Source organism: Rhincodon typus, chromosome 25, assembly GCF_021869965.1.
Source record: "Rhincodon typus isolate 14 chromosome 25, sRhiTyp1.1, whole genome shotgun sequence".
Taxonomy (NCBI): Eukaryota; Metazoa; Chordata; class Chondrichthyes; order Orectolobiformes; family Rhincodontidae; genus Rhincodon; species Rhincodon typus.
In genome coordinates this window covers 23,380,262-23,407,859 of record NC_063356.1, presented here as the reverse complement: position 1 = coordinate 23,407,859, position 27,598 = coordinate 23,380,262, and the positions used below count along the sequence as shown (strand labels likewise).

Genomic DNA, 27,598 nt, shown 5'->3' with positions numbered 1-27,598 from the left:
CTATGAAGAGAGGTTGAGTAGATTAGGATTATTTACATTAGAAAGACGGAGGTTGAGGGGGGACCTGATTGAGGTCTACAAAATCATGAGAGGTATAGACAGGGTGGATAGCAAGAAGCTTTTTCCCCCAGACTGGGGGACTCAATTATTAAGTATCACGATTTCAAGGGGAGAGGGGAAAAGTTTAAGGGAGATATGCGTGGAAAGTTCTTTACGCAGAGGGTGGTGGGTGCCTGGAACGCGTTGTCAGCGGAGGTGGTAGAGGCGGGCACGATAGCATCATTTAAGATGTATCTAGACAGATACATGAATGGGCAGGGAGCAGAGGGATACAGATCCTTGGAAAATAGGCGACAGGTTTAGATAGAGGATCTGGATCGGCGCAGGCTTGGAGGGCCGAAGGGCCTGTTCCTGTGCTGTAATTTTCTTTGTTGTTTGTTCTTTGGTTTGGCCTCAACTGGAGCATTGTGGCTAATTCAAAGCATTGTACTTTAGGAACAATGGGACTGCTTTAGAGAGGATGCAGAAAATCTTTACAACAACAGTTCTATGATTCTATGAGAAGTGGGCCATTCAACCCATCCTGCCTGTGCAGCAATGCTTATCCAAACAGTGGCTGCTTTTCAGACAAGGTGTCAACAGAATTGGTGGAAGAGAAGTCGATCTCAATGGCACCAGCACACTTAGTAGCAGTTTATTCCATATCCACAGGCAATGTCACAATTTTACAGCACATAGTTTTATGTAGAAAGGAAAATAGGAGAAGTAGGCAATTTTCCTATCACACCTTATTTCCATTTAATATGATCATGGCTGACCGTCTACCTCAATGTCATATTCCCACACTCACTCCATAACTTTTGACACCTTCAAACTTTTTCAGTCTTAAATATATTCAGTAACTTCACCTCCAGAGCCTTCCGAGTTAGGGAATTCCACAGGTTCACCACCCTGAACGATCTCATCTCAGTCCAAAATAGACTACCTTAACTTTGTTCTGCACACCCTGACCAGGAGAAACATCCTCCCAGCATCTAGCCTGTCTAGCCCGGTTAGAATTTTATACATTTCAACGAGAATCACATTTATTATTCTAAACTCCAATGAATACAAGCTCAGTCGACCCAATCGCTCCTCACATGATAAACTTACCACAGAAATCATTCTGGTGAACCTTTATTGCACTCCCTTTGTGGCAAGTATATCCTTTCTTCGGTAAGGTGACCAAAACTATACGCCATACTTCAAACATGATCTGTACAACTGAAGTAAGACTTCCTTGCTCCTTCAGCAAAACCCACTTGCAATGAAGGCCAACATACCATTTGCCTTCCTAACTGCCAGCTGCATCTTTATGCTTGGTTTTAATGACCGGCGCACCGTTGTACATCAACCTTACCCAATTTATCACCATTTAAATAATACTCTGCTACTGTTTTTCTGACCACAATGGACAACTTTATATGCATCCATATTATATTGCGTCTGTGTATTTGCCCGTTCACTCAACTTGTCTGAATCATCCTGCAGCCTCCATGTCTTCATCACCTCTCTCATACACCTAGTGAAATATTCAATTCCCTCAACAAAATTGCTGATAAAAATTAAGTAGCAGCTAGGGCCAAATACTGACCTCTACAATACCCCATTTGTTACTGCCTCCCTATCCAAAAATGGTCCACTTAGTCCTAACTATTTCCCATTTGCCAACCAATTCTCAATCCATACCAGTATATTACCACCAATTCCATGTACTTTTAATTTTCCACAATAGCCTCTTAGGTGGGAGTTCATCAAAAGCTTTCTGAAAATTCACATACATTGGCTTTTCCCCATCTATTTGTTCTGTTCTCAAAACATTCCATTTATGTCAAAAATTATTTCCCTTTCCTAAATCCATATTGATTTTCCATAATACCACTGGTATCTTTTAAATATCCTGTTATCGTATCTTTTATAACAGAAAATAATATTTTCCCTACAATTATGTCGGTTAACTGTCTGTAATTCCGGTTTCTACCTCCTTCCGTTCTTAACCAGTGCTGGGACAGTTCCAGGATCTTGAGAATTTCAGGAATAGGTTCACCAATAGGTGCAAGCCAAAAAGAGGTCCTTGTGGGACATGACAGGTAAGGCAAAGGGAATGTGAAGCCACTGCTGGAAATGCTTTGGTTACAATGTCGAATACAACGAAGTGAGGGAAATCTCACCAAGATACAAAAAAGGAGGAGAGCACTACTGGGGAAAGAAAGGGTGTCTGATAACGTCATAGGTTACACAGAAGTCAAGGAGGGATATAATGCATAACGATTAGGGTCGTAAAAGGTTGTTTGTGACTCTCACCAGACAGTTCTGATGAAACATCATTGAGCTGAAACATTAACTGTTTTTCTGCTCAGATACTATCTGGCCTGCTGAGATTTTTACAGCTTTGTTTAGCATCTGCAACATTTTTCTATTGTTTGCAGGTTATACAGGATTTCGATTAGTGCTACAACAGATGGCCTGATTAGATGGATTCAAACATGAAGTTACAGGAAATATGTACATACATATCAGAGGGAACATTATGTTCAAGGACTTGAACTGAGAAATGCAATGATTTCTCTGGGATTCTAAGGATTATGTATATTGTTTGTCACAAAATATACTTTTTAGGAAAATTCATAGAAGCTAGATACAATTTACTTTGACTCATGATATGAAAACAAATACATCTATTCAGATTTAAAAATATTTAAAAATGAGGGATTAAATCAATTTCGTGCTAGAAGCAAAAACTGAAATTTTCTGCAAACATGGAATGGTGTTGACTTGAAGAAATTATTGAGTGCTAACAAAGTTAAGGTCTGCAGCAAGCAATTACACAGTTATTGCCACCAAAATCTGCAAAATGGCAATGGTTCCTCCTTATAATTCAAATCTTACATGGGTGAAAGCAGCTTTTCCAAAGTAGGTCAGCTCAGAATGTCATAGTTAATGTGATAGAAAAGTATATTGTCATGTAGCATAAGTCGCAACAAAAACAAATCACTTTACAAAAGCAAACACCCAGAGAATACAAGTGACTACAAAAGGTAGTATTTCCATAAAGAGTGAGAAATATTTCCCCAAAGTATGTAAGTAACCTAACATAGCACAAAACAACTATACACTGGTTATAGATTTAATAACACTGCTGGAAATCACAACTTGAACTGGAAAGTTTAAAAAAAAAGAATCAGAAAACTATTTTAAACACAAAGATTAGATTAACATTTAAAACTTCAAACACATGGAAAACAAGTTTCTCCAACTCTGGAACATAATGCTGAAGATTGAGGGGAAATGGGATATATGTGATATGGCATAAATTTTAAAAGAGTCAGATAAAGGATCGAGAAATGAGTCAAAAGAGCACAAAACCTCCTGACTGATTTGCAGCATAAATTACATGTTGTTGTACACACGGACAGAATGTCAAGGTCCTTGTTTTTCCAGAGACTTTTCCACAGATAATGAAGATAACACCATGTGTTCATAAAAAAGGTTTCAGCAAATTGTTGTAAAAAATCTTACTACATGCACTGCATTCTCCTGATTGCAGATTGTTATGATAAATATAAAGTCCAGTACTTAATGCAATCTTCATTATGGAAATTATACCATTGAAAAAAACTGTATTGACAATTCCAAAAATCTTTTATAGAAAATCACAGCACAGGAGAAAACAAGAGAATCAAAGAATGTTTACAGCTGCACTCCTCTTCCTTTTCCTATAGCTTTGCAATAGCTTTCCTAGTTTTTGGGTCAAAAGGGGCTGCGAGGAGAGGGGGTCACGGGCAGAGAGGATGGAGATGAGAGGAAAAAGGGAGCGGGGGGCAGAGAAGACGGGGAAGGAGAGAAAAAGGAAAAAAGAAGGAGAGAATGGCACTCCTGCTCTTGTCGCACAGTGCTGAAAAAAAACAGTAACCTGTTCCTTCCAGCTATTCTCTCCTTCCTTTAATTAGCAGGTTCTCCAGATGGACAGCATCTAAAATTAAAACAGATCAAAAATATGATTCATGCAGCTTTATTAAATTATTTAAATTCGAGCCAGTCTCCAAAGAGCAGGTCAAATGTCCACCTCAAACTGCTTCGGTTAATACTTGTTGCATATTGGGTAGCAGCTTTAGGATGGGTTTCTGTTTCTTTTAAAACCCATTTTAAAAGAAGTACTGCTCAAATTCTGAACAGGAGACTTTCAGTCAAGCCTTTCATATGCCCCAATGACAGAACCTTGGTGAATCCCCTCTTATTCAGCATCCTGTCCTAATTTGGCAATGTATGAACTGTATAATACATTGCCCCTGAAGACAACAGGCCTGTCCCTCGAGGATGCCAAGAGCTGCTCTGCTATTTAATGCAAACACAGGGTTAGCAACAACTCATTCCTAGCTCGCAGTCTATACAACATGGTTGAGAAATCTTCCTCAACAACAAAAACAGAAATTGCTGGAAAAGCTCAGCAGGTCTGGCAGCACCTGGGAAGAAAAAAAAAAATCATAGTTAACATTTCGGGTCCAGTGACCCTTCCTCAGGGTCCTGAAACGTTAACTCCAATATTTACTTCACAGATGCCGCCAGGCCTGCTGAGCTTTTCCAGCAACTTCTGTTTTTGTTCCTGATTTACAGCATCCGCAGTTCTTTCATTCAGACATCTTTCTGCTCACCTGCTGAGTTCATCACTCTCTACCTACTATGTTGCAACGAAACAAAAGACAAGCAGAGCAAGGAAAGGACTGGACACCACCTGGATGGAACTGGTTCATGGTCCCATCAACTATCTCTACAATGCAAATGCAGGATGTAACACGCAGTTTTGCAACTGGTACTTCATATCCTTCCCATAACATGATGCCCAGATTTGGCCGAACCAGTATTTTATGATGGTTCATTCTAAATTTGCTTTTATACATGATGCATGTTAAAAGGTCCAGAATCCAATATACCTTCTTTAAAAATAACTTTCACAAGCAACTCAGTCAACTTCAACAATTTGGACCATGTGATGCAGCAGTTGTGCTCCTATCACTGGGCTCATAGGCCTAAGTTCAAGTTCCCCCTTCCCTGGAGATGTGTCACAACATGCCTGCACAAGCTGATTAAAATAATGACTACCAGGTCTCCCTGTTCCTCCATGTTAATTGTATTATAAAATTTAAGGTTATACAGGTGAAGGCCACTTATTAAGTACTTCAAATATAAAAAAAAAACTTTTGTTTAGGTTCTTGTGGTGCAGTTGTAGTGTCCCTACCTCCACACCCAAAGGTCCAGGTCCACCTCGTTTGAAACTACTTAGGTGAACTGGCCAGTTACAACTCATTTTTCTTTTAATTTATGCCTTAACTGTGTCTGTCTGTCCATCTGTGTAGATAAGTCAGAGTTACAATCAGAGAAGATTGCACTTAAATCACAGACATTAAATAGATTACCTTGTTATTTAACTTTGAAGTTACTACAACAAACTCTGTTTTAACCGGTATTTTATGAACCAGCACTCTCAATAAACTGGCAATTTTTTTTCCTCAAATACCAGAAGTTAACTGTATTATTGTGATCTACCATGATGTTGAAGTAGTCAATTGACAGTGTGATGAGAAGGCTCTCTGCCAGTCAAGTTTTATTTAAAGGTAAATTTGCATTATTATTTTAGTGATTTATGCTGTAAACAAAATATAACCTTGAAGTGTAAATCCCCTGCATTATATTTCTATTACTTAGTGTGTGTTTTTACATTGATTATGCAGACCTCTTGATCAACTGGTACAATCCTGGTCCCATAGGTGCTGGTTAATAAAACTTTGCTGTATTTTAAGAATAAATTGTCTCCTTCTGTTTCAGCTGTCAATTTGGCGTCTGATATCTTTTATTCATAAAAATTTAATTAGGAACAACTGGGTAATTTTGAGGATCACTGACTATCTTAATTTCACTGTTTCGATATCTAGCGTCAGTGAGTCTAATTTGGTCTGGAACAAAAACAGAAGTTGCTGGCAAAGCTGAGGAAGGGTCACCGAACCCAAAACATTAACTCTGATTTTTTTCTTCACAGATGCTGCCAGATCTGCTGAGCTTTTCCAGCAGCTTCTGTTTTTGTTCCTGATTTACAGCATCCGCAGTCCTTTTGGTTTCTAATTTGGTCTGGCTTGCTAACCTTGTGTCATAACACAGCTAATTTATTTAGTTGATTTAAATCAAAGTACAAACAGACAAACTTATTCCTACCAAAAGGTGTTCATCGTTTGTTTCATGGATTTCAATCTGACTTTGGAATTAACAACAATCCACATGCTTTTGATTAAATCACCTCATCTAATTCCTCTTACAAGATATATCAATTTCATACTTTCATGATAGATTTAATTTACTACGTTGCCCTATTCTACCAGGCTGTCCTCAAAGTCCATCACTATCCTATTTTCAATTCTTCCCAGTTTTGTGACACCTGCAGTTTTAAAATAATAACTTGTACACTCAAATGATCCAAATCAGTAACACATTTTAAAAAGCGTGAAACTCAAAAGTTTCCAATCATTCACCACTACTAATACCTGTCCCTCAGCCAAGAAATGAGCAAGACTCCTACAAAGAAAATTAAAGAAAATAGTTAATTGTGCTGTATAATTTGTTTTCCTGATCAAAATATTTAACAATGAATAAAAGGGAATCATTGTTGGTGGTCCACAGCTGTGTGTGATGTAAAGAGACAGTCGGTTCAGTACCATGAAGTGTTTTACACTGATTTTGGCCATGAATAGTCACTGTCATTTTTCTAAGCTAAACAAGCTCCAATAAGTCTCTTGTGCCAATATAGCAGATGTTTACGAATGGTCATAAAGTTCTCAAATTATTATGTCTGTTAATGTGGACAGATACTCAGCTTAGAGAATAAATGGTACAAAACAGATCATAATGACAAGGGAAATAAGCACTAAAGTTAAAGAGGCTGAAACAGGGAAAGGGATAGAACTAACATCTGTCATTGGACTTAGTTTATTCTTGTATTTCACCTTTTCATACAAAATCATGCAAGTAATGGGCAGATATTGCACTATTAATTGAAGTTTTAAGTAGTGATAGAGAAATATCGGGAATTAAACATTAAACAGCTTCTTGAAGGTAGTTTTAATGATGGAGGGATGTGAAAATTTCAATTAGGATCTTAGGAATGTGTAAAATCAAGAGAATCAACAGACAAAAGAGAATTGAGGAGACAGCTAAAAGAATGATTGGTGAAAACTGCTCAGTATTATTAGCAGCAAGAAGAAACACTCTTATGGACTGGAAGATACTCTAAAGGGCTCAAAAACATGGAGACACTGTTCAATCACTGAAAATGGGGAAGATCAGGAGACTAAGCACTAAAGTTAAAGTGGAAGATACTGGCTAACTTGAATATGAAATGGAATTTTTCTAAAGAACAGATAGGTTATGATAATGGCAGAGGTCACCATTATCTAAAGAAGTAAAGAAAAGAGAGCAGAGAATTTGGAAGATTAGATGTGGGAAAATACAGGCAATCCTAAATTAATGAAAATAATAAATAGACAACCATTAACAATAGCACAGGTGACTTTCCCAAAACAGGATAAATCCAATATAGCCAATTATTCCATCAGTGTATTCAAACAACACCAAAGTAATGAGAGGTGCAGCTGACACTGCAATCAAGCAGCACCCACACTGCAATAACACACTTAATAATGCTTAACCTGGCTTCCACCAGGACCACGACCGCATTACAGCCTTATTCCAAATAAGAACAAAGAGCCAAGTTCCAACGCAGGGGTGATTATCCTTAACATCAAAGCAGCATTTGACTAACTGTGGTATTAAGAAGCCCTAGCAAAACTAAAGTCAAATGAAAATTATGGGAGGGAAGAAACATCTCCTTTGATTGGAGTCATAGCTAGTACAGAGGAAGATGGTTAAGTTATTGGAAGGTTAGTCCCGGAACATTGTTGCAACTGTTCCTCAAGGTAGCATCCTTGACCTAACCATCTTTAGCTGCTTCATCTATATCCTTCTCCCCATAAGGTTCAGAAGCAGGGATGCTCACTTTGCACTGTCATTCATTACTCCTCAGATACTGAAGCAGTCTATAACCATCAATAGCCCTTTCCAAGCTCATGCCTTTTTACTGTCCAGATCTGGCAGATACAGGAGATCAACAACACTCAAGATTCCTTCCAAGTCGCACATCATTTTGACTTGGAACAAGATCTATGTTGCTGCACCATCAGGAGATCAAAATCCTGAAATTCTCTACCTTACAGCCCTGAGCATGTACTTAAAACAGATGGATTGCCACAGCTCAAGAAGACAGCACACTATCACCTTCTCAAGAGCAAGTTAGGGATGGGTAGTGCTGACGTGGCTAGAAACACCCACATCCTGCAAAGTAATTTTAAAAATGAACAATCAGGATAGAACAGAAGTCATTTGGCCCAAAAATATCTACACTCCCTCTTTCAAAGAAAAACCTTGTTTGTCCCACTAATCTGCACTTGCCCCACAAGTTTACAACTTCATCTCTTTCAAGTATTCCCTTCCGAAGACTATTATTGTATCTGCCAGTCTACCAGGAAGTACATTTAAAATCCTAATCACTCAAAATGTCAAATGATTTTTCCTCATTTGATTCTACTTCTTTTGCTAATCACAAATTTGTATCTATTCATTGATGGCCCTTTGGAACCAGTTTCTCCCCTTAAAGAGATGTTGCGGCTAGCTCAATTAAAGTTTCAAAACGCAGACAGGTTTTTGTTGCTGGATAACAATATTAAGGTTCATGCAACCAAGATGGATAGATGGAGTTGAGAGAGAGAGAGAGAGAGAGAGAGAGAGAGAGAGAGATAGGCAGGATCTAACTGAAAAGCCTACTCCTATTCCAAAATTATCAGGCCAACTGCAAACAATAGGGCAGAAAAAAAAAATCAAAATAACCAGAGTTTCTCTCGTTCCTAACACACTTTAATAATCAGTACAAAGATGTATGGACAACCAGTCATGCCCTAACAGCTTCTCACAGGGAACATTTCAGTGCCAGCCAGCAACATGCGTCTTGCAGCGATTACAACTATTTGAGTCACCATTAGCACTCAAAAGTTTCCAAAATGGAGAAAGACTAGTTTGAAATCATCTTCAAAATAACAACATACTTTGTTTTATTTTAGAAAAGGGTTTATTCTATCCAGGTAACATTTCATAAAAACCAATAAATGCAAGACTATCAGACTTAGAATGTACAAAATTAATAAGCTAAATTGCACATGCATGTTGAACTATTTTACACAGCATATCTGCAGAATATCAGTTTAAGGTGTCTCACAACCACATAAAAACACTCGTAGCATTTGTTTTCCCCACTTCCAAATGCATAGTCATATGACTATGAACCCACACTATACAAAACTCTGACTTACTCAGCTATATTGATATATCCACAGGATGCCACAGCATGCAGTGGGGTCCAGCCCTCATTATCTGGCTGATTAGTATCTGCACTATGCTCCACGAGAAACTTCACCATTTCAAGGTTTTCATCAATACAAGCCTGCAAGACAAAAATTAAAGTTAGCTTCAATATCAATGGACTGCAGAGGACTGAAGGAATTTAAAGGCAACAATTCTTATGATAAGGTAGGAACGATCCAGACAATATTTGGTGTAATACTTTCCAAGGTTTCACCTCACAAAGCATGGAGTTAAATCAATCACAAAACATAAATAATTACACAAAAAAATCAGCACAAGTTAAACTAGTTTGGGTCTGACAACACAGGACAAAATTAGAGCTCTTGTGGAACAGTGATAGTGTCTCTATTTTTGAGCCAGAAAACCTGGGTCCAAGTTTCACCTGCTCCAGATGTGCCTCACAACACATCCAAACAGATTGATTTAAAAATAATCTCTTATAAAGATCATAAGAAATAGGAACATGACTAGGCGTTTGGTCCCTCGAGCTTGCACCGCAATTCAATAGGATCATAGCCGATCTGACATCCCTCATGCCAACTTTTTTGCCTTTCCCTCGTAATTCTCCATTCCCCTTACTGATCAAGAATTTATCTATTCAGCCTCAAATATTCACAAGGACTATGCTCCCACAGCTCTCTGCAGCAAGGAGTTCCAAAGACCCTTAACTCTCAGAAGAAATTCCTCCTCATCTCAATCTTAAATTGGCACCCTTTTATTCTGAGACTATGCCCGTGAAGTGAAACATTCTCTCAGCATTTACCCAATCAAGGCCCAGAAGAATCCTACATGTTTCAATTAGATTGCATCTCATTCTTCTAAATTCCAGTGAGTAGAGTTCAAACCTGTTTAGCCTTTATTCATTGGTCAATTCCTCCATACCAGCAATTATCCTACTGAACCTTCTCTGAACTGTCCTCAATGAAATGATATCTATCTTTCCTTAAATGAGGGGACCAAAACTACTTTCAATAGTCCAAATTTGGTCTCACCAGCACCTTCCACAGTTGCAGTTTGATTCTCTTATACTCCCCTTGAGGTAAGGAACAACATTCCATTAACCTTCCTGATTACTGAATGCACTGTGCGCTAGCTTTCTGTGTTTTGTACCCAAGTACCCTCAAAGTCCCTTCATGCTGCAGCTTTCTGCAGTTTCTCTCCTTTTAAACTATCTGTTCTTTGGTTCTCACTTCTAAAATGAACAACTTCATATTTTCCCACATTATACTCCAATTGACAACTTTTCGTTCACTTACTTAACGGATCAAAATCTCTCTGCAAACTGTCTGTGTCCCTCTCACAACCTGCCTTTCTAACTATCTTTGTTGCATCTAAAAACATGGCTACAGTATCTTCGCTTCTTTCTTCTGAGTCATTAGTGTATAGCTCTACCATCCTGGGAACAAGACCGTTGAACCTTTGCTTTACTTCCTCGATGGCAAATAACATTTTTCCTGAGATAAGGAGAAAACAAACTAGCCCACATAAGGCAGTCAAACTGAAATGCTGTCAGGAGAACTATCATTCTCTCTAATGTTCTCTCATGTTCAGACATAGATATTGGCAGTTAGTACTTGTATCTAAATCATGTACACTACCAATATTCAAAAGTTAGCTTCCGTGACAAAGGCTAGATTCAGGTAACTGTATTCAAGTTATCTTACAAAAATAGGTGGTAGGGCATGTGAAGGAGACAAGTCTGCAATCAGATACAGATAGGTTCAATGAGTAGGTAAAAATTTGCCTGATGGAGTTTGAAATAGGAAAGTGTGGGGTCACGCACTTTGTTGGGACAAATCATTCAAGTAAACAGCCTTTTGGAGCGACATGCCAAAAAGTCAGAACTGAGGGATCTGGGTGATCTTGTGCACAAAATAGTAAAGGCTACATGCAGGTGCAGCAAGTAATTAAGGCAATAAATAGAATATTGGTATTTATTGCAAGGTTTTTGGCATTTAAAAATAGGGAAGACTTGTTACAACTGCAGGGTGTTGTTGAAACCTGGAGTACTAGTAGAGATATTTGTATCATCTACAGCCACGGTGAGGTGCCAGAGGACTGGAGGATGGCTAATGTTGTGCCTTTAAAAGCTGCAAGGAGAAGCCTGGGAACTACAGACCAGTGAGTCTGACATCAGCGGTGGGTAAGTTGTTGGACGGGATTCCAAGACAGAGAATTACATGATTTGGAGAGGCAAGGACTGATCAGGAATAATCAGCATGTCTTTGTGTATGGGAAATTGTGTCTCACTAACTTCATTGATTTTTTTTTTTGAGGCTGTGGTCAAGATGATAGATGAGGGCACAGTGGTAGACGTTGTCTACATGGACTTTAGTAAAGCCTTTGACAAGGTTCTGCATGGTAGACTGGTTAGTAAAGTTAGATCACGAGATTCGGGGAGAGCTCGCCAACTGGAAACAAAATTGGCTTGACAGTAAGAGGCAGAGGGTAATGGCAGAGGGTTGTTTTTCAGACTGGAGGCCAGTGACCAGTAGTTTTCTGCAGGGACAGGTGCTGGTTCACTGTCATTTGTCATTGATATAAACAATTTGGCTGAGAATTTAGGAAGCATGATTAGTAAATTTGCAGATGACACCAAATTGGCGGTATAGGGCACCATGAGGAAGTTATCTAAGATTACAAAGATTACAAGTGGACCAATAGGCCAAGGAGTGGCAGATTGAGTTTAATTTTAATAAATGGGACGTGTTCCATTTTGGTAAAACCATCAAGGGCAGGATTTTTACAGTTAATGATAGAGTGCCGGGGAGTGTTGTCGAACAGACAGACCCTAGGGGTTCAGGTACTCAGTTCTGTGGAAGTTACATTACAGGTAGACAGAATGATATAGAAGGCATGTGGCACGCTGGCCCTCACTGCTCAGATCATTGAGTATATGAGTTGGGACATTATGTTGAGGTTGTACAGGATGTTGGGGAGGCCACTTTTGCAGTAGTGTTTTCAGTTCTGATCATCCTGCTATAGGAAGGATACTAATAAATTGTAGAGTGTACAGTTTGGATCTCAATTTGTAATAAAGGATAAATTGGCATTGCAAGCTATTCAAAACAGACTTACTAGGCTGATTACTGAGATGAAAGAGACTTATTAAGAATGGCAAAATAGTTTAGACCTTTATTCATTAGCATTTAGAAGAATGACAATGATCTTACTGAAACGTACAAGATTCTGAGGGTACAAAAACAGAAATTGCTGAAAAAGCTCAGTAGGTCTGGCAGCATCTGTGGAGAGAAATCAGAGTTAACATTTCAGGCCGAGTGACCATTCCTCAGAATCCTGCTGAGCTTTCTTAGCACTTCCTGTTTTTATTTCTGATTTACAGCATCTGCAGTTCTTTCAGTTCTTAAGATTCTAAAGGTACTCTGACAGGTTACATGTTGGCAAGATGTTTTCAATAGCAGGAGAATTCTCGAGCAGCATAAAGGGATGCTAATTTACATATGAGATTCTTCTCCCAGAGGGTAGTGAATTCCTGGAATTCTCTATCACAGAGTTGAGGAGACTAGATCACACAGCATTTAAAGGGCAGTAGATAGATTTTTGAAATATCAAGGAGTCGAGTGCTGGACAGCTGCACATAAGATGAGTTGAGGCCTGTAGCAATTTAACAATGATCTTCCAGAATGAAGTGTTAGGCTTGAGGAGCTGAATTGTCTATTCCTGCTCCTACTTCTTGGAGAACACATCTTGAAATCAGAGAAGTTAGAGAAACTGCCAGTAAAAGAATCAATAAAGTACTACTGCAGTAGTACCTATCAAATGCATTTTTTTGTACTGCAATGACTTGACTATTAGAAATACTATACGTTGAACAAAACAGTTATAGAGTCATAGAGATGTACGGCATGGAAACAGACCCTTGAGTCCAACTTGTCCATGTTGGCCAAAATCCTAAACTGATCTAGTCCCATTTGCCAGCATCTGACCCATATCCGTCTAAATCCTTCCTATTCACGTACCCATCCAGATGACTTTTAAATGCTGTAATTGTACTCACTTCCACCGGCACCTCATTCCATACATGCACCACCCTCCACATGAAAAATGTTGCCTCTTAAAGGTCCCTTTTAAGTCTTTCCCCTCTCACCTTAAACCTATGCCCTCCAATTTTGGACTCCCCTACCCTGGAGAAAAGACCATGGCTATTCACCCTATCCATGCCCCTCATGATTTTATAAACCTCCAAAAAAGGTTCCCCCTTCAGCTGCCAACGCTCCAGGGAAAATACTCCCAGCCTATTCAGCCTCTCCTTATAGCTCAAACCCTCCCACCCTGGCAACGTCCTCGTAAATCTTTTCTCAACTCCTTTAACAGCTCTAAGGTAATTTAAGTCAAACTTAATTTGTTGTCTGAAATCTACCAGGCTGAAATTACTTGTTTCGTAAGAACCTTCATCCATAACTAAAGCACAGACATTCTGATCATGTCTGTATTTATAGGAAATCCAGTTCCAAGTCCATAAACTGCAAGATTACATTGATTCTTATTTTTATGTTAGCAAAATCAACTACAATCTTAAAAGCCCAGCAAAAATTTAACTGATGTTGTATTTATTTTGTTCCATTAGAATCCAGTAACTGGAATGATTTGCCATAGTACATAGCTCAACATGCATTGTATAGGGAAGCTTAATTATGCTGACCATACACATATACTCACTGACATTCAGCTCAATCGTAATGCTATTACAGCAGTCTTGGTTTGGACTTCAAGGACAAAAAAAAATTGATCCACGACATCCGAAGTTCTTTTAAATGAAGCATAAAGCCAAGAGTTGTAAACCAGCCATGAACAGGACGTAGATGGGATGTTTCCCCAGGTGCTGTGTTTTGAACCAGGGGACAGAATCTCAGAATCCATCGTAGGCCATTTAAAATAATTAGGTAACTAATCCTGGAATTCCCTCCCTCACGGCATCGTGGATCAGCCTGCAGCATATGGACAAAGAACAGGCAATAAATGCTGGCGAGCCAGCCAATGACACCTACATCCCATGAGAAAATTTTTTAAAAGATTGGAGAAGGTGGCGCCACAAATATCCCATCCTCAATAATGGTGCGCCCAATACATGAAAAAGACAAGGCTGAAGCATTTGCAACCATCTTCAACAGGAATTGTGCAGTCAAATTCCAAATGAACACCATCTACAAGTTCACTAGCAACACCACAGTAGTAGGACGGATATCAGACAACGATGAATCAGAATACAGAAAGGAGATAGAGGGCTTGGTGACATGGTGCAATGATAACCTCTCTCTCTCAACGTCAGCAAAACTAAAGAACTGATCATTGACTTCAGAAAGAAAGGAGGAGAACATGCCCCCATCTACATCAATGGAGAGGAGGTTGAGAGGGTTGACAGCATCAAGTTCCCAGGAGTGATGATAACTGATAATCTGTCCTGGACTTCCTATGTAGATGCAATGGTCAAGGCAGCACAACAACACCTCTTCTTCCTTGGGCAGCTCAGGAAATTTGGCATGTCCATAAGGACCCTCACTAACTTTTGCACTATAGAAAGCATTATATCCAGGTATATAACGACCTGGTATAGCAACTGCTCTGCCCAGGACCATAAGAAACTACAGAAGGTTGTGTACACAGACCAGACCATCATGGAAGCCAACTTTCCATCTATGGACTCTATTTCCATGCCGTGGAAAGGCTGCCAACATCACCAAAGACCCATCGCACCCAATAATGTTCTCCTACAACCTCTTCCATCAGGCAGAAGATACAGAAGCTTAAACAAATGCACCAGCAAGTTCAAGAACAGCTTCTTCCCTACCATTATTAGACTGATGAATGGACTCTCTAACTTCAAATATTGATCTTGCATCATGCACGTCCTGTGCAATGTAACCTGTATGCCTTACTCTCTCCAAGCTTTTTTGTCACCCTATAATCTGCATGCCCTTGCTTACTATGATCTGCCTGTACTGCTCACAAACAAAGATTTTCACTGTACAAAAGGTACACATGACAACAAATAAATCAAATCAAAGGATTGCTGAGTGATTGATCCATCTACATATCCTCCACAGGGACACAAATACCAGTCTTCAATCAATTTAATTCAGCGTGCATGATAAAAGAACCAGTCAAGGACACTGAATACTGCAAAAGTTGTGAGGCCGACCAACATTCTGGCAATACTACTCAAGGCTTTTGCTTTAGAATTAGCCATAATCCTTGACATACCATGCAGTTATAACAATGGCACTGTTTAAATTGGTAAAAATGTGTCCTGTCCATAAACTGATAAAAATCCAACCCACAATCCAAACCCACAATGGAAAGGGTCATCAAGTGAGCTATCAAACAACACTTGGTATGAATGATATTATTGCAGCCTTGATTTGAACATGGCCAAACAAGCTGAAGCCCAGGAGGTGAGGAAGAAAGTGATCATCCAAGACATCGAGACAGCATTTGACCAAGTATGGCTTCAAGGTGTCTCGCAAAAAACTCATTATTGGCAGTCACAGCAAAAACTCTTCACTGATAGAAATTGTACTTAGTACAAAACAAGATAGTTGTGGTTTTTGGAGATCAATCATTTCAGCCCAAGGATACTGCTGGAGTTCCTCAGGGCATTGTCTTACACCGAGCCATCTTCAACTACTTCAATGATCTTCGCTTCATACAATCAGAAGTGAAGATATGCACCAAATGTTCCATTTGGAAGTACTCAGGTACTGGAACCCCCACGCCCACATGCAGCAGGACATGAACACATCCTGATTTGGGCTGATGCATGGCAAGTAACATTCAAACTACAAGTGCCATGCACTGACCATCTCCACCAAAAGAGAATCTGACCATCTGCCTTTGACATTCAATTGCAATTTCATCGTTAAATCAACATGCAGCATGTTATGGAGCAGAAGGATCCCTACCATTGACAAGAAACTGAATACTTTTCTAACTAAGACGTCTCATATCCACTATAAATCTAAAGACTTCCTTCATTCAAAAGATAGTCTTTGCAGCCAGCTTCTCCAATTGTGCTTAGATCCACACAACAACTGTGAACTGCTTCGTGGTTATCTGCTACGTTAATAACTTCCGGATGAATGAAACGAATGAAACAAATGACATCACTGCATCATTTGCTCTTTTGCAAAATGTTACTGATCAGAGTCTTACTTCAATCACTTGAGAAATTCACATTACTACAATTACTGTAGCAAAATTACAAAAATTTACCCTTATCCCTCCCGTAGCAGTCCTCCAAAAAGAATGCATTCATCACAACCAGGAAAATGAATAAGTTTCAAAAACAGGAGGATACTAGTTTTGCAAGTTCCAGATGTCTGCTTTTGCATAAATATGCAGAAACTGATACCAATTTCTATCTTCCAACATTCTCACATTAAAACAGGTGAGCCACATTGCTATTTGCACATGAAACTCAAAACTGCCTGCATTTTTGTGTATTCATTTCACTGAACCAGGAGTGGTTAAGTGCTGAGCAGTCAAATTATGTTCAATAACATTTTTAGCTACAACACAGATCAAATTTCAATATCTAGTGACAAAGCTCAGCAACTCACAGGATAACCACAAAGCATAATCAGTTTGGCAACTATTGTATCTAAAACACAGATGTGATTGCAATATTTCCAAAAGAAAGTAACATTGCTATTTTGCCAATGCTTAAACTTAATTTCAAAAATAGTCATTTGATAATGCAGTACTTTATCAGTACGTGTTGCGGAACAATAAACCAGCTCGGCAAACCAGCCAACCTCAACACCCACAGCCCGAGCTACAAATTTACTCCAAAACGTTGGTACTTTATCATTGCTGAAAACTGTGACATGTTGCCAAAGCTTTTCATCTCGCACTGATCAGAACAAATGCAAGAAAACAATCATTAAAATATATAGTACAGGAGCAAGGAATTATGATTAGCTTACAAGTTGACTTTGAATGGCCAAGCTATTCTTATGGAGTAAGCAACAGGAAACAATTAAAAGGCAATTCTAAAGATTGTAAGGCTTGCACATATCTCTCTTGTTAGCACAGAACAAGCCCCTGTGTATCATTTCTAGCAAATATATACTACAAACTCCACTGATTATCTTAAATTTGTTTTTGATGTACCTGTTGGCATCCTCAGGATTGTTCAGCAAGTACTTGTTCAGAATCACATCCAACTGTAGAAATCTGGTGTTTCCTAAGCGTGGGATGGTTGAGTAGTATAAATTGTGATCATCTGAAGTTCCGCATTCATGTGTAGTCCAAATCAGTGTGAGGTACAAGAGTACATCTACATATCTCTCTTTCAGGGATATTTATGTCAACAAGTAATTTTACTTCAAATAATTCTTACTTAATCACTAAAAAAAAATATCGACCATATTATTTTTCTCAAATTTGCAATCAAATAATTCCTGGAATAACAAACTGGAACATTTTATTAGTGCATATATATTAAATTAGTCAAAGCCAAGTAAAATCTTTTGCACTTCTGGTGTCCATTTCTTCAGATGTCATGACTATTCTCAAAACATACCAACTTGTCCCATTTTATATTGTGCAATATAAATAAAAGTTTAAATTCTAATGAGTAAATTAACAGTAACAAACTATGAGAAATTGTAATGGAATACCAAATAGATCTTCACATCTATGCAAGAAAAATAAACACAGTAAACTGACTCCATTTGGGAACATGTTAACAATGAAGCAAATTTTTTTTGTTAACCTTTCAACAGTTACAAATTGTGATTTCCATTCAGTCCATGTTAACTAAAACACAGTTAAAATTAGGAACTTTTCGTTTGTCATAAACAAATTAGTTCTCTTTGTTCAGTGAAGTACAAATTAAAACAATAGGAAAGGAAGATGGAATTAAACCTGACTACAACACTGGAAGCCCTTACAACTAGTTGAGGCATTGACTGAAACACTACTACTTAAGCATGGTATATATCAGAGAGCTCTACTACGATATCAACAGTCACACCTTAAGGAAGTAAGGGATAAAAAAATAAGAAAAACACCATCTCCTGATGCGTAAGTTCATCCATAACTAAAGCACAAACTAATTCTTTGATTTTCTGTTAAAGAACTTACATTCTCATCGCGTCGTGCATTTAAAAAGAAATCTAGTTTCATGTCCAAAAACAGCAGGAGATAAAGACCTGCTTGGTATCCCTTTACAAATTCTCAATTTGCTACTGTTAATTTACTCAGAGTTTAAATTTTTTATTTATATCACTCCAACTCAGCAGTTGAAAATGTTTTTTTAAATTGCGAAAACATCATATGCTTTGCAGTAGGAAACTGAATCATCAATACTTTGGAGAACATACCATTAAAATATCAAAACCACTCAAGTTTCAGTGGTTGAAATTGCACTGCCACATTTATGTTCTACACAGCCAAAAATCACTGTAAAGTTCAAAACCGCAGCATAATACTTTATTTTTGATCAGGCCAGAAAATGCAATAAAACAGGTTCCACTTCAAAAACCTCAGTAGAGCACAACTCTAATGTTGCAAAGTCAGCTATAACAATTGCTCAGGGACTGCTGTACTGAAGTGTTCTTCATGACCCTAACGTAGTTTTCAAAAATATTATGATTAAAGCTGATTCTCTTACCCGTCCTCTTAAAATATAAGGAAGCAAAGTTGAAAAATAAGAGCATTCTAGACATCTACATAATCACACAAAGAAGAGCTTTCATTTGGCACACAGATAAGAGGGAGATCCAGCTACAGCTTATATTTTGCAGTTACCAGATACAGACCAGTAGGCATAACCGCAGCCTAATAAAACTATTCATTTTCTCACCAGCTTAAAATGCACAGAAAAGCACAACTCTTTACATTTACATATGAGGGAGAGATGGGGAGAGGGGGAGGAAGCAAAAGAGGGCAAAGAGGAAAGAGGAATACTCTACTGCCAACATGTAACCAAGAAGGAAGCTTTGATCATAGTAAAAATATCTATACCTGTGGCAATCTACAACAACAGACGACAGAGCCAACCACAGAAAAGGTGTAGGAACACTGAGCTCCAGTAGCTGAGCCAACAGCTCTTATTAGAGCAAGGAAAGAACATGGTCTGGTGGTTAAAATATTCACCCAGAGTCCCCTCAGTTCCCACGTCAAATTTGGTTTCAGAAAAAGCATTACTTAAGTTTTAAACAGAAGTTCAACTTCATGGGTAACTGCACTCAATTATGGCCTTCCTAAACCATGTATTATGATCTTACAAGATCAAGAAAATCATTTGGCAACACCCAACGAATTATATTTGTAAACATTTAATTTGCAAAACAACCACCATCCAAAGAACATGAACAGGAAATATGAATGTCATCTTTTCTAGATCATAAAATCCTGAATGGCAACATATTTTAAGAGTTGAACATGCAAGGAATTCCCAAATGTGTTTTGGGTTCAGAAGCTGAAGTGTTCAAATTTCTGACTCAATATTCTCCAAAGGTTTGAACTGATTGCAATCATCTATTTTTGCACTGTGATAACGCAGTCTATAATTACATTATTCCACTGTACAGCAGGAGGAATGTGAAATTATAGATCACATGATTGTGATTTACATTGTGTTCTTTCATAGGTAATGCAGAGGGTAGTGAATTCAATATATGCAAAGAAAATTCTGAAAGTATGACATGCACTTATGTTAATTACAGTATGGTTGTGCAAACAGGCTTTTAGTTTACAAATGACAGCAATAGAGAAGGAGCTTCACAGTCAGTGCTTTGCAGTAGCCAGTAATATCAGGATGGGTATAATCTTAACTCTCCTTTGAACAGTCCCAAGTATTTGCAGCTATTCTGGCTTTGGATTTATCTGGGTGAAGATGAGAAAAGGGATCATCTTCATCCAAAAACATGATAAATATTTATTGAAATATCGATGAAAGCGTTAAGAACTGAAGAAATGGGCCAGTTCAACCTTAAAAAGGCACAAAAATCTTTGCGGTTACAGGGCATTAATACATGGAAGTAACCTAATTATAAATTAGACACCGAACAGCAGAATAATGAAACCAGAATTGAAATACATGCAAAATTATATTAAAGATGACTTGATGAAGAGTCAGGACTTGGGTAGTGCTGCTTTGTTTTAAGAAGTAATGAGTTTACAAGTACAACAGTTTTAAACATAAAACTGGCATTTCACTGAACAGGTCACAATTCTTTTGGGCAAAAAAAAGTAAAAGCCACCAACTCTTGCCTAATTATCAATAATGGAATAGCTCTCTTAACTTGTCTTTGGAAAAGACAGTTGACCATATAGGAAGGTATGCATCTGCTACCAGTCTTGAGCATTTGCCTTCACTGCACTGCTCTTAAACAGGAACAGAAACAGAACTAGCAATGAGCTGCAGAACTAATGAAATCAATCTTTTGTTTTGTGGTGATAAATATGATACTCACCATTTCAACGGCAACATTATTATGTATTTGATACGACCACTAGATTGTTTAAGTTAAGTTCCTGTTTCACAAAAGAGAAATGCTTACAAAAAGCTGAACATAACTGACAGGATATGTACTATCAGCTAGTCAAGCTACATATTATTGATGGGCCCCAAGATCAAATTTTGAATAATTAACAATACAGGATCATTCATGTTACATTAAATTCAATAAAAATATTCTAGTCTCGCTGCATAGATGACCAACCAATACAAACACAAAACAAGGTAAAATAATAAATTAATCAAAAGGAACGGAAAGCTGAGACAACATATGCAGTGGGTGAAATACAGAACAGAGGTTAATCTTTTATTTACAGAGACATACGTCACAATTACACACATGTAACCAAAAAACTAGTTTTAGTCTCAGTACGAGTGATATCCCAGACAATAACTGCCCAAAAGATTAAATGTCCAATTAAAATGCAATTAGCACCAAGTTAGACATCTTGCTAAAGACCAAGTTCTGCATTTTAACTCCAGGTTCCCCGCAGTGATAACAACATATGAATTTACTTTTGCATTCTAGCCTCAAACTTATTTTGAATGACAGCAGGTTTAAAGAAAAGCTAGAAAAAAAAGCCCTGAACTTTCAAAGTTTTATTGTAGCTTTAACAGACTATAATGCATTTCGGGGGCCTGTCTCCTCCATCCAACCTTCATTAGACAAATAAAGATTCTAGTCCCAACACTTAACAACATTTTCTTAATTCTTTCATGGAACGCAAGCATCGCTAATTTGCTGCCCTTCACTAACTCCCTTAAACTGAGTGACTTGCTAGGCCATTGCTAACGGCAGTTAAGAGTCAATCAAGTCTCTCATTTACTAATCCAGCGATATTATCATTATTCCACCATCTCCCAAGATAATGACAGTTGTGATTCAGTGAAGGAAATGCAGTTGAATTCAGTGAACAAATGATTAGATTCCCCCTTGCTGGAAATGGTCATTTGCTGACAATTGTGCAGCATGAAAGTCACTTGCCACTTATCACCTCAAGCCTGAATGTTGTCGAGGTTTTATTATGTAGGAACATGGACTGCTCCTGCTTATGAGGGAGTCACAAAGGTACTGAGTGCTTCACCATCAGCAAACATCCTCACAATCTGACCTTATGAAAGTAACAACATTAACGAAGTAACTTCATCCAACTGACCATAAATTTTCCTTCCTAAATCCATAGATTTAACTATGTTGATATCCCCACTGAACGGAATATTTGTTGATATTTGTGCACATTACATGGAAATATTGCTACAATACCAGTTACAGACTTGAAAAATCTGAAGGCTCAAATCTCCTGTAGCTTTGATTAGAATGTCTGAATTTTTGAATCTGAATTTATCAATAGCAAACAACCCACAACTTTTCAATTGTTACAATGCCACAAGCAGTAAAACCTGATTATTCAGGAAGTACTGCTTGAGCAGGAAGACAATTTAGTATATTTTAGATGAATGTACAAAAATGTAAACATGCAGCATTTTCTTTTAAGCTAAACTTCAAAAGATTCAGCATTGTAAAATGATCAGAATCAACACCACGTCTCTCTGTACCCCTGTGTTGCCATATTCAGCTAAACTCTACACATGTCAAGAATCAATCTCAGTATCATCCTCATTCAACAGCAAACAGTCAGGCCAGAGGGGGAGAAGAATTATTTTGTGAAAGATATAGTGGCTCCATTTGGGAGGTTTGAAACTCAAGAATAGAACTTGATGCAAATTGAACTTTGGATGTAAATGTACCCATTTGATTTTTTGTTAACATAAGAAGTTGTGGCTATAGAACCAGGTGTATTTGCAATTTACTTACACACACATTTTAGGTTTTTCACCAGATTCAGCGAATTTCAAAATGGCTGCCTGGAAAGTGGACTGTTTGTTTTTATAATTTTGTGGCAGGATTTCCTAGCATTCAGAAGCCAGTCATTAATATTAGCATCAGCCTAGCATTTAAGGGATTAGTTTCCACTTGCCAGTAAGAATGTGGTTGTGTTATGCGCCTGCATCCTAAACCCTCCTGTCATGACAAGATACAGCTACACCTGAATCTTACTGGCAGGATGCTGTAGCTTCTTGCACTCCTTCACCATGGGAGATAAGAAACCTCCAGTGGAAAATTTCCTAATTAATCTGTTCAAAAGTGTTATTACACACCTCTGGAGGAGGTAGAACTTGAACCTGGGCCTGCTAGCTCAGTGGTAGGGGTATTACCACTGCACCACAAGAGCCCTGAAACCTTCACTGGGATGTTATTTTAAAGACTATCAACAGTTGATAATCTACAGACACTCCCAAACTACCTCACTATAACAACCAAATTGTGTATCAGATGCCATATCTGCACTGAGGGGTAACTTTTTAATGCAGAGGGTGGTGCTTGTGTGAAATGAGCTGCCAGAAGAAGTGGTAGAGGCAGGTACAATTACAACATTTAAAAGGCATCTGAATGGGTATATAAATAGGGAGGGTTTAGAGGGATATGGGCCAAATGCTGGCAAATGGGGCTAGATCAAATTGACGTCTGGTCATCACGGACGAGTTGGATCGAAGGATCTGTTTGTGTGCTGCATGACTCTGACTTCTACAACTAAAAGCTATACTACTGAGGCTACCATTTGTACTGGTACCATTTCATGCAGTGGTTTTAATTAGGTGCAGAGATGTGAGCCGTATAATTACTAGTTGACAATAATAACGAATCAGTCAGAAGCTGTACTGACTAGCATGCCATAACCATACTATTTTGCACATTTGTGGCTTGTAATTTGCTGGAACTTGTGATCAAAAATCAATTAAGCAAAACTCAATCGTTTGCAAGTAGTAAGTGGATTTTAACAAACCTCATTTACAAGTTAGTTTTTTCAAATAGTCAACACAACACTCAAACTAAGAATTAAGAATTGCAGGTCAAGTAAACTATTTCAAATGGGAGAAGATTGCCATTAAGCAGGTCAGACACAATTCTGTAATTATAAGGCTTTACACACCAAAAGTTATCAACAGTTTTCTCGTTCAAAGCAAAAATATACAAATCCTTTTGTTTTTAGTCAAAGTCTAAACATACTAAATAGCACATTTCTACAGTTTTGAAAGATAAGCTTTAATACTTTACACACAGGCAAAATAAATTCTCTTGCTCAGCATGGGCACATGCATGTGCACCCAAACACACTCAATTTAAAAACAAATCTAAAGTTTAGACAGCTGGAAGTTTATGCATGCGTCAATTTAATAACTAAATTGTGTGTTGGTCTTCATAGAAGACAAGAAGCTACATACCATAAAGAGGGCAGTCAAGGGCTGAGATAATGAGCAAGGGGCATAAAGTAATTAATATCAGAGTAAATGTATAGTGATACTTAATGCACTAAAGGATCACAACTGGAGAGTGACTGCACAGCTTGGTGATACAGAAGGATTTGGGTGTCCTAGCATATGAATCAGAAAGTCAGGAGGCAGGTACAACAAACAATTCGAAAGGCAAATGAAATATTGCCACTTATTGCAAAGGGAATGGAATAAAAATAGAGATATTTTGCAGCAGGTGTACAGGGTTGTGGTGACAGTACATCCAGAATACTGTGCACAACTTTGGTCTCTGAAAATAGAAATTAAAATGTGCTAGGACAAGTTTAGACAAGGATTGCTCAACTCATTGCTGTGATAAAAAGGAGAAAATTAAACAAGTTAGGTCTATACACAATGAAGTTTAGAGGAATGAGGAATGACTCATTGAAATAGAAGATCCTGAGGGGATTTCACAGCGTGGATAAAGGAGTACATTTCTTCTTATGGGGGAGATGAGGCTTAAAAATAAAGGAAATCTCCCTTTAAAGAGTAATTTTTCCTGAGGCAGATTACACTGTTGAGTTCAACATCCTTAGAAAGCAGTAGAGGCTGGAACTTTGAAGTTATTTAGTATGCTTTGGATATATTGTTGATCGACCAAGTAGACAAGGGAGTCAAGGGTTATGGCAAACACAAAGGAAAATGGAGTAGAGACCATAATCAGACCAGCCTCAATCTTATCAAATTGCAGACAGGCTCAAAAGACCAAATGGCTTATTCCTGTTCCCAAGTTCTACGTTTTAGATGCCCAAACTCTGATGACTTGAATCCTAAAATCTTACAAGAGCTATTTGCAGTGACAGCAAATGCACTGAAGATTTTCCAAAATTCAAAAGATTCCAGAATGGATTGTAAGTTAGCAAATGTAACATTGTTATTCGAGGAAGGGGACACAACACACATGTAGTATACTTGAATTTCCAAAACACATTTGACAAGGTGCCTACTTCTGCTCCTATTTCTTATTCTTGCAGCAAGGTTAAAAAAAACACATTCTGATAAGATTTTATACTGATTCATTAACTTGAGGAAACACGTTGCAATAAATAAAATGGAATTTAAAAGGTTCTAGTAATGTCAAGAATTTCCTGTACTCACGAGCTGCTGTGTTTAATTTTTGAAGGTCACAGGTTGTCCTAACAGCGTGAAATAAGATCAGAATAAAGGCTTGCCCACAGAGTCTGTACCAGTGTTCTGAAGGGTCACTGGACCTGAAACGTTGACTGTGCTTTCTCTCCAGAGGAGTCTGACATCAATGGTGAGAGATAGGATTTACATGCATTTGGACAGGCAAGGACTGATTAGGGACAGTCAGGATGGCTGTGTGTGTATAGGAAATCGTGTCTCAAGTTTTCCGAGGGCGGAGCCAAAGAAAGATCGCTAGGGCAGAGCGGTAGACACTGTCCACAATGCAGAACCTTGTCAAAGTCTTTACTAAAGTCCACATGGACTAATTAATAAAGTCAGATTACGTGGGATTCAGGAAGAGCTTGCCAAGTGGATACCAAATTGGCTTGACAGTAGGAGGCAGAGTGTGGTGGCAGACAGTTGATTTTCAGACTGGAGGTCTGTGACGAGTGATGTTTTGCAGAGATTGGTGCTGGGTCCACTTTTGTGTGTCATTATATAAATGATTTCGACAAGAATTTAGGAGGCATGGTTAGTACGTTTGCAGATGACACTAAAATTGATGGTACAGTTGACACCAAAAGTGGTTTTCTCAGATTACAAAGGGATCTTAATCAATTGGGACAATGGGCTGATGAGTGGTGGATGGAGTTTGATTTGGACAAATATGTGAGGAATTGCATTTTTACAAAACAAACAAGCGCAGGACTTTAATGGCAAGGCCCTGGGTATTGTTGTCAGAGGGGTTCAGGCACATAGTTCTTGGAAAGTTGTGTCACAGATAGATAGGATGGTTAAGGCGGCGTTTAACACACTTGCCATTATTGCTCAAACCACTGAGTATAAGAGTTAGGACGTCATGTAGGATGTGGGTGAGGCCACATTGGAGTACTTTGTACAGTTCTGGTCGCCCTGCTATAAGAAAGGATATTATTAAATTAGAGAGGATGCAGAAAAAAATTACCAGGATGTTGCCCAGACTGGAACGTTTGACTTACAAGAAGAGGCTGGATAGTCTGGGACATTTTCCACTGAAGTATAGGAGGTTGAGGGGTGACCATATAGAGGTTTATAAAATCATAAAGGGGCATAGGTAACGTGAATAGCAAAAAGGTCTTTTTCCTAGGTTGGAGGAGTTCAAAACTAGGGGGGCACATTTAAAGGTGAGAGGAGAAAGATTTAAAAGAAACCCAAGGGGTAACTTTTTCACACAGAGGGTGGTTCGTACGTGGAATAAACTGCCGGAGGAAGTGATAGTTGCAGGTACGGTTACAACATTTAAAAGACATTTGGGCAGGTACATGAATAGGGAAGGTTTAGAGGGAAATGAGCCAAATGCAGGCAAGTGGGACCAGTTTAGTTTGGGGAAACATGGCCAGCATGGATGAGTTGGGCCAAAGGGTTTGCTTCCGTGCTGCCAGAACAACTAAAGTTCTTCAGCAATTTGTTTTTGTTTCAGATTTCCAGCATTCACAGTTCTTTGTTTCTGTACAAGAGTAGTTAATGTGGTTAAAACTTAAATCATGGATTCTTCACATCAACATTGATTTTCATTCATATACTTGAAAAAGTATTCAACAATTATATCTGGAAATGAGATGTCAAGGGACAGCATCAGAAAAATAACATGATTTAAATTTTCTAAAACACAGACAAAAAAGTGAATGTGGAGATATTTCTCTATGAGTAATCCCAAGCTAAATTAGTTCATGATTTTGCCTTAGGTTGTAGCTAATTAAATTTGCCAAGAAAAGTTTACCAAGAGAAAAGAGCTGAGAAACAAAATGGAATGAAAGATATCAATTAATCCACTTGATAGGCAGGAAACATACAAACAATATAAATGAATACTGTACAGGACTAAATAAGACGCAACTTCAGTACAGTCTGAACTGCAATTCAAAACGAAGCAAGGCATAATTTTTCCACTTGTCTAGTAAAATAATCATCACCGTTCCTAACAAATGCTTATTTACAGATAATACACAAATGAAGTTGGTCCTTTGTTCTTTTTTCGGCATTTCAAAAAAAAACCAAAGGTAGAATATCTGTTTTGAAATGCTAAATCTTGGAAGTTTGCTTAGTGACTGGAATGTACTAATTTGCCATCATCTTCTCAGGCACAGGAACTGA

At 38.2% G+C, this 27,598-nt stretch overlaps 1 protein-coding gene across 1 annotated transcript in view; it reads right to left on the bottom strand.

Moving 5' to 3' along the window:
- The window catches only part of LOC109927189 (protein phosphatase 1 regulatory subunit 12B), a 236,077-nt gene that overhangs the window by 184,325 nt on the left and 24,154 nt on the right, over window positions 1-27,598 (bottom strand). The window contains exon 2 of the mRNA XM_048611836.1: window positions 9,447-9,577. Within this exon, the coding sequence (XP_048467793.1) occupies window positions 9,447-9,577 (131 nt within the window). The remainder of the gene's footprint in view (window positions 1-9,446; window positions 9,578-27,598) is intronic.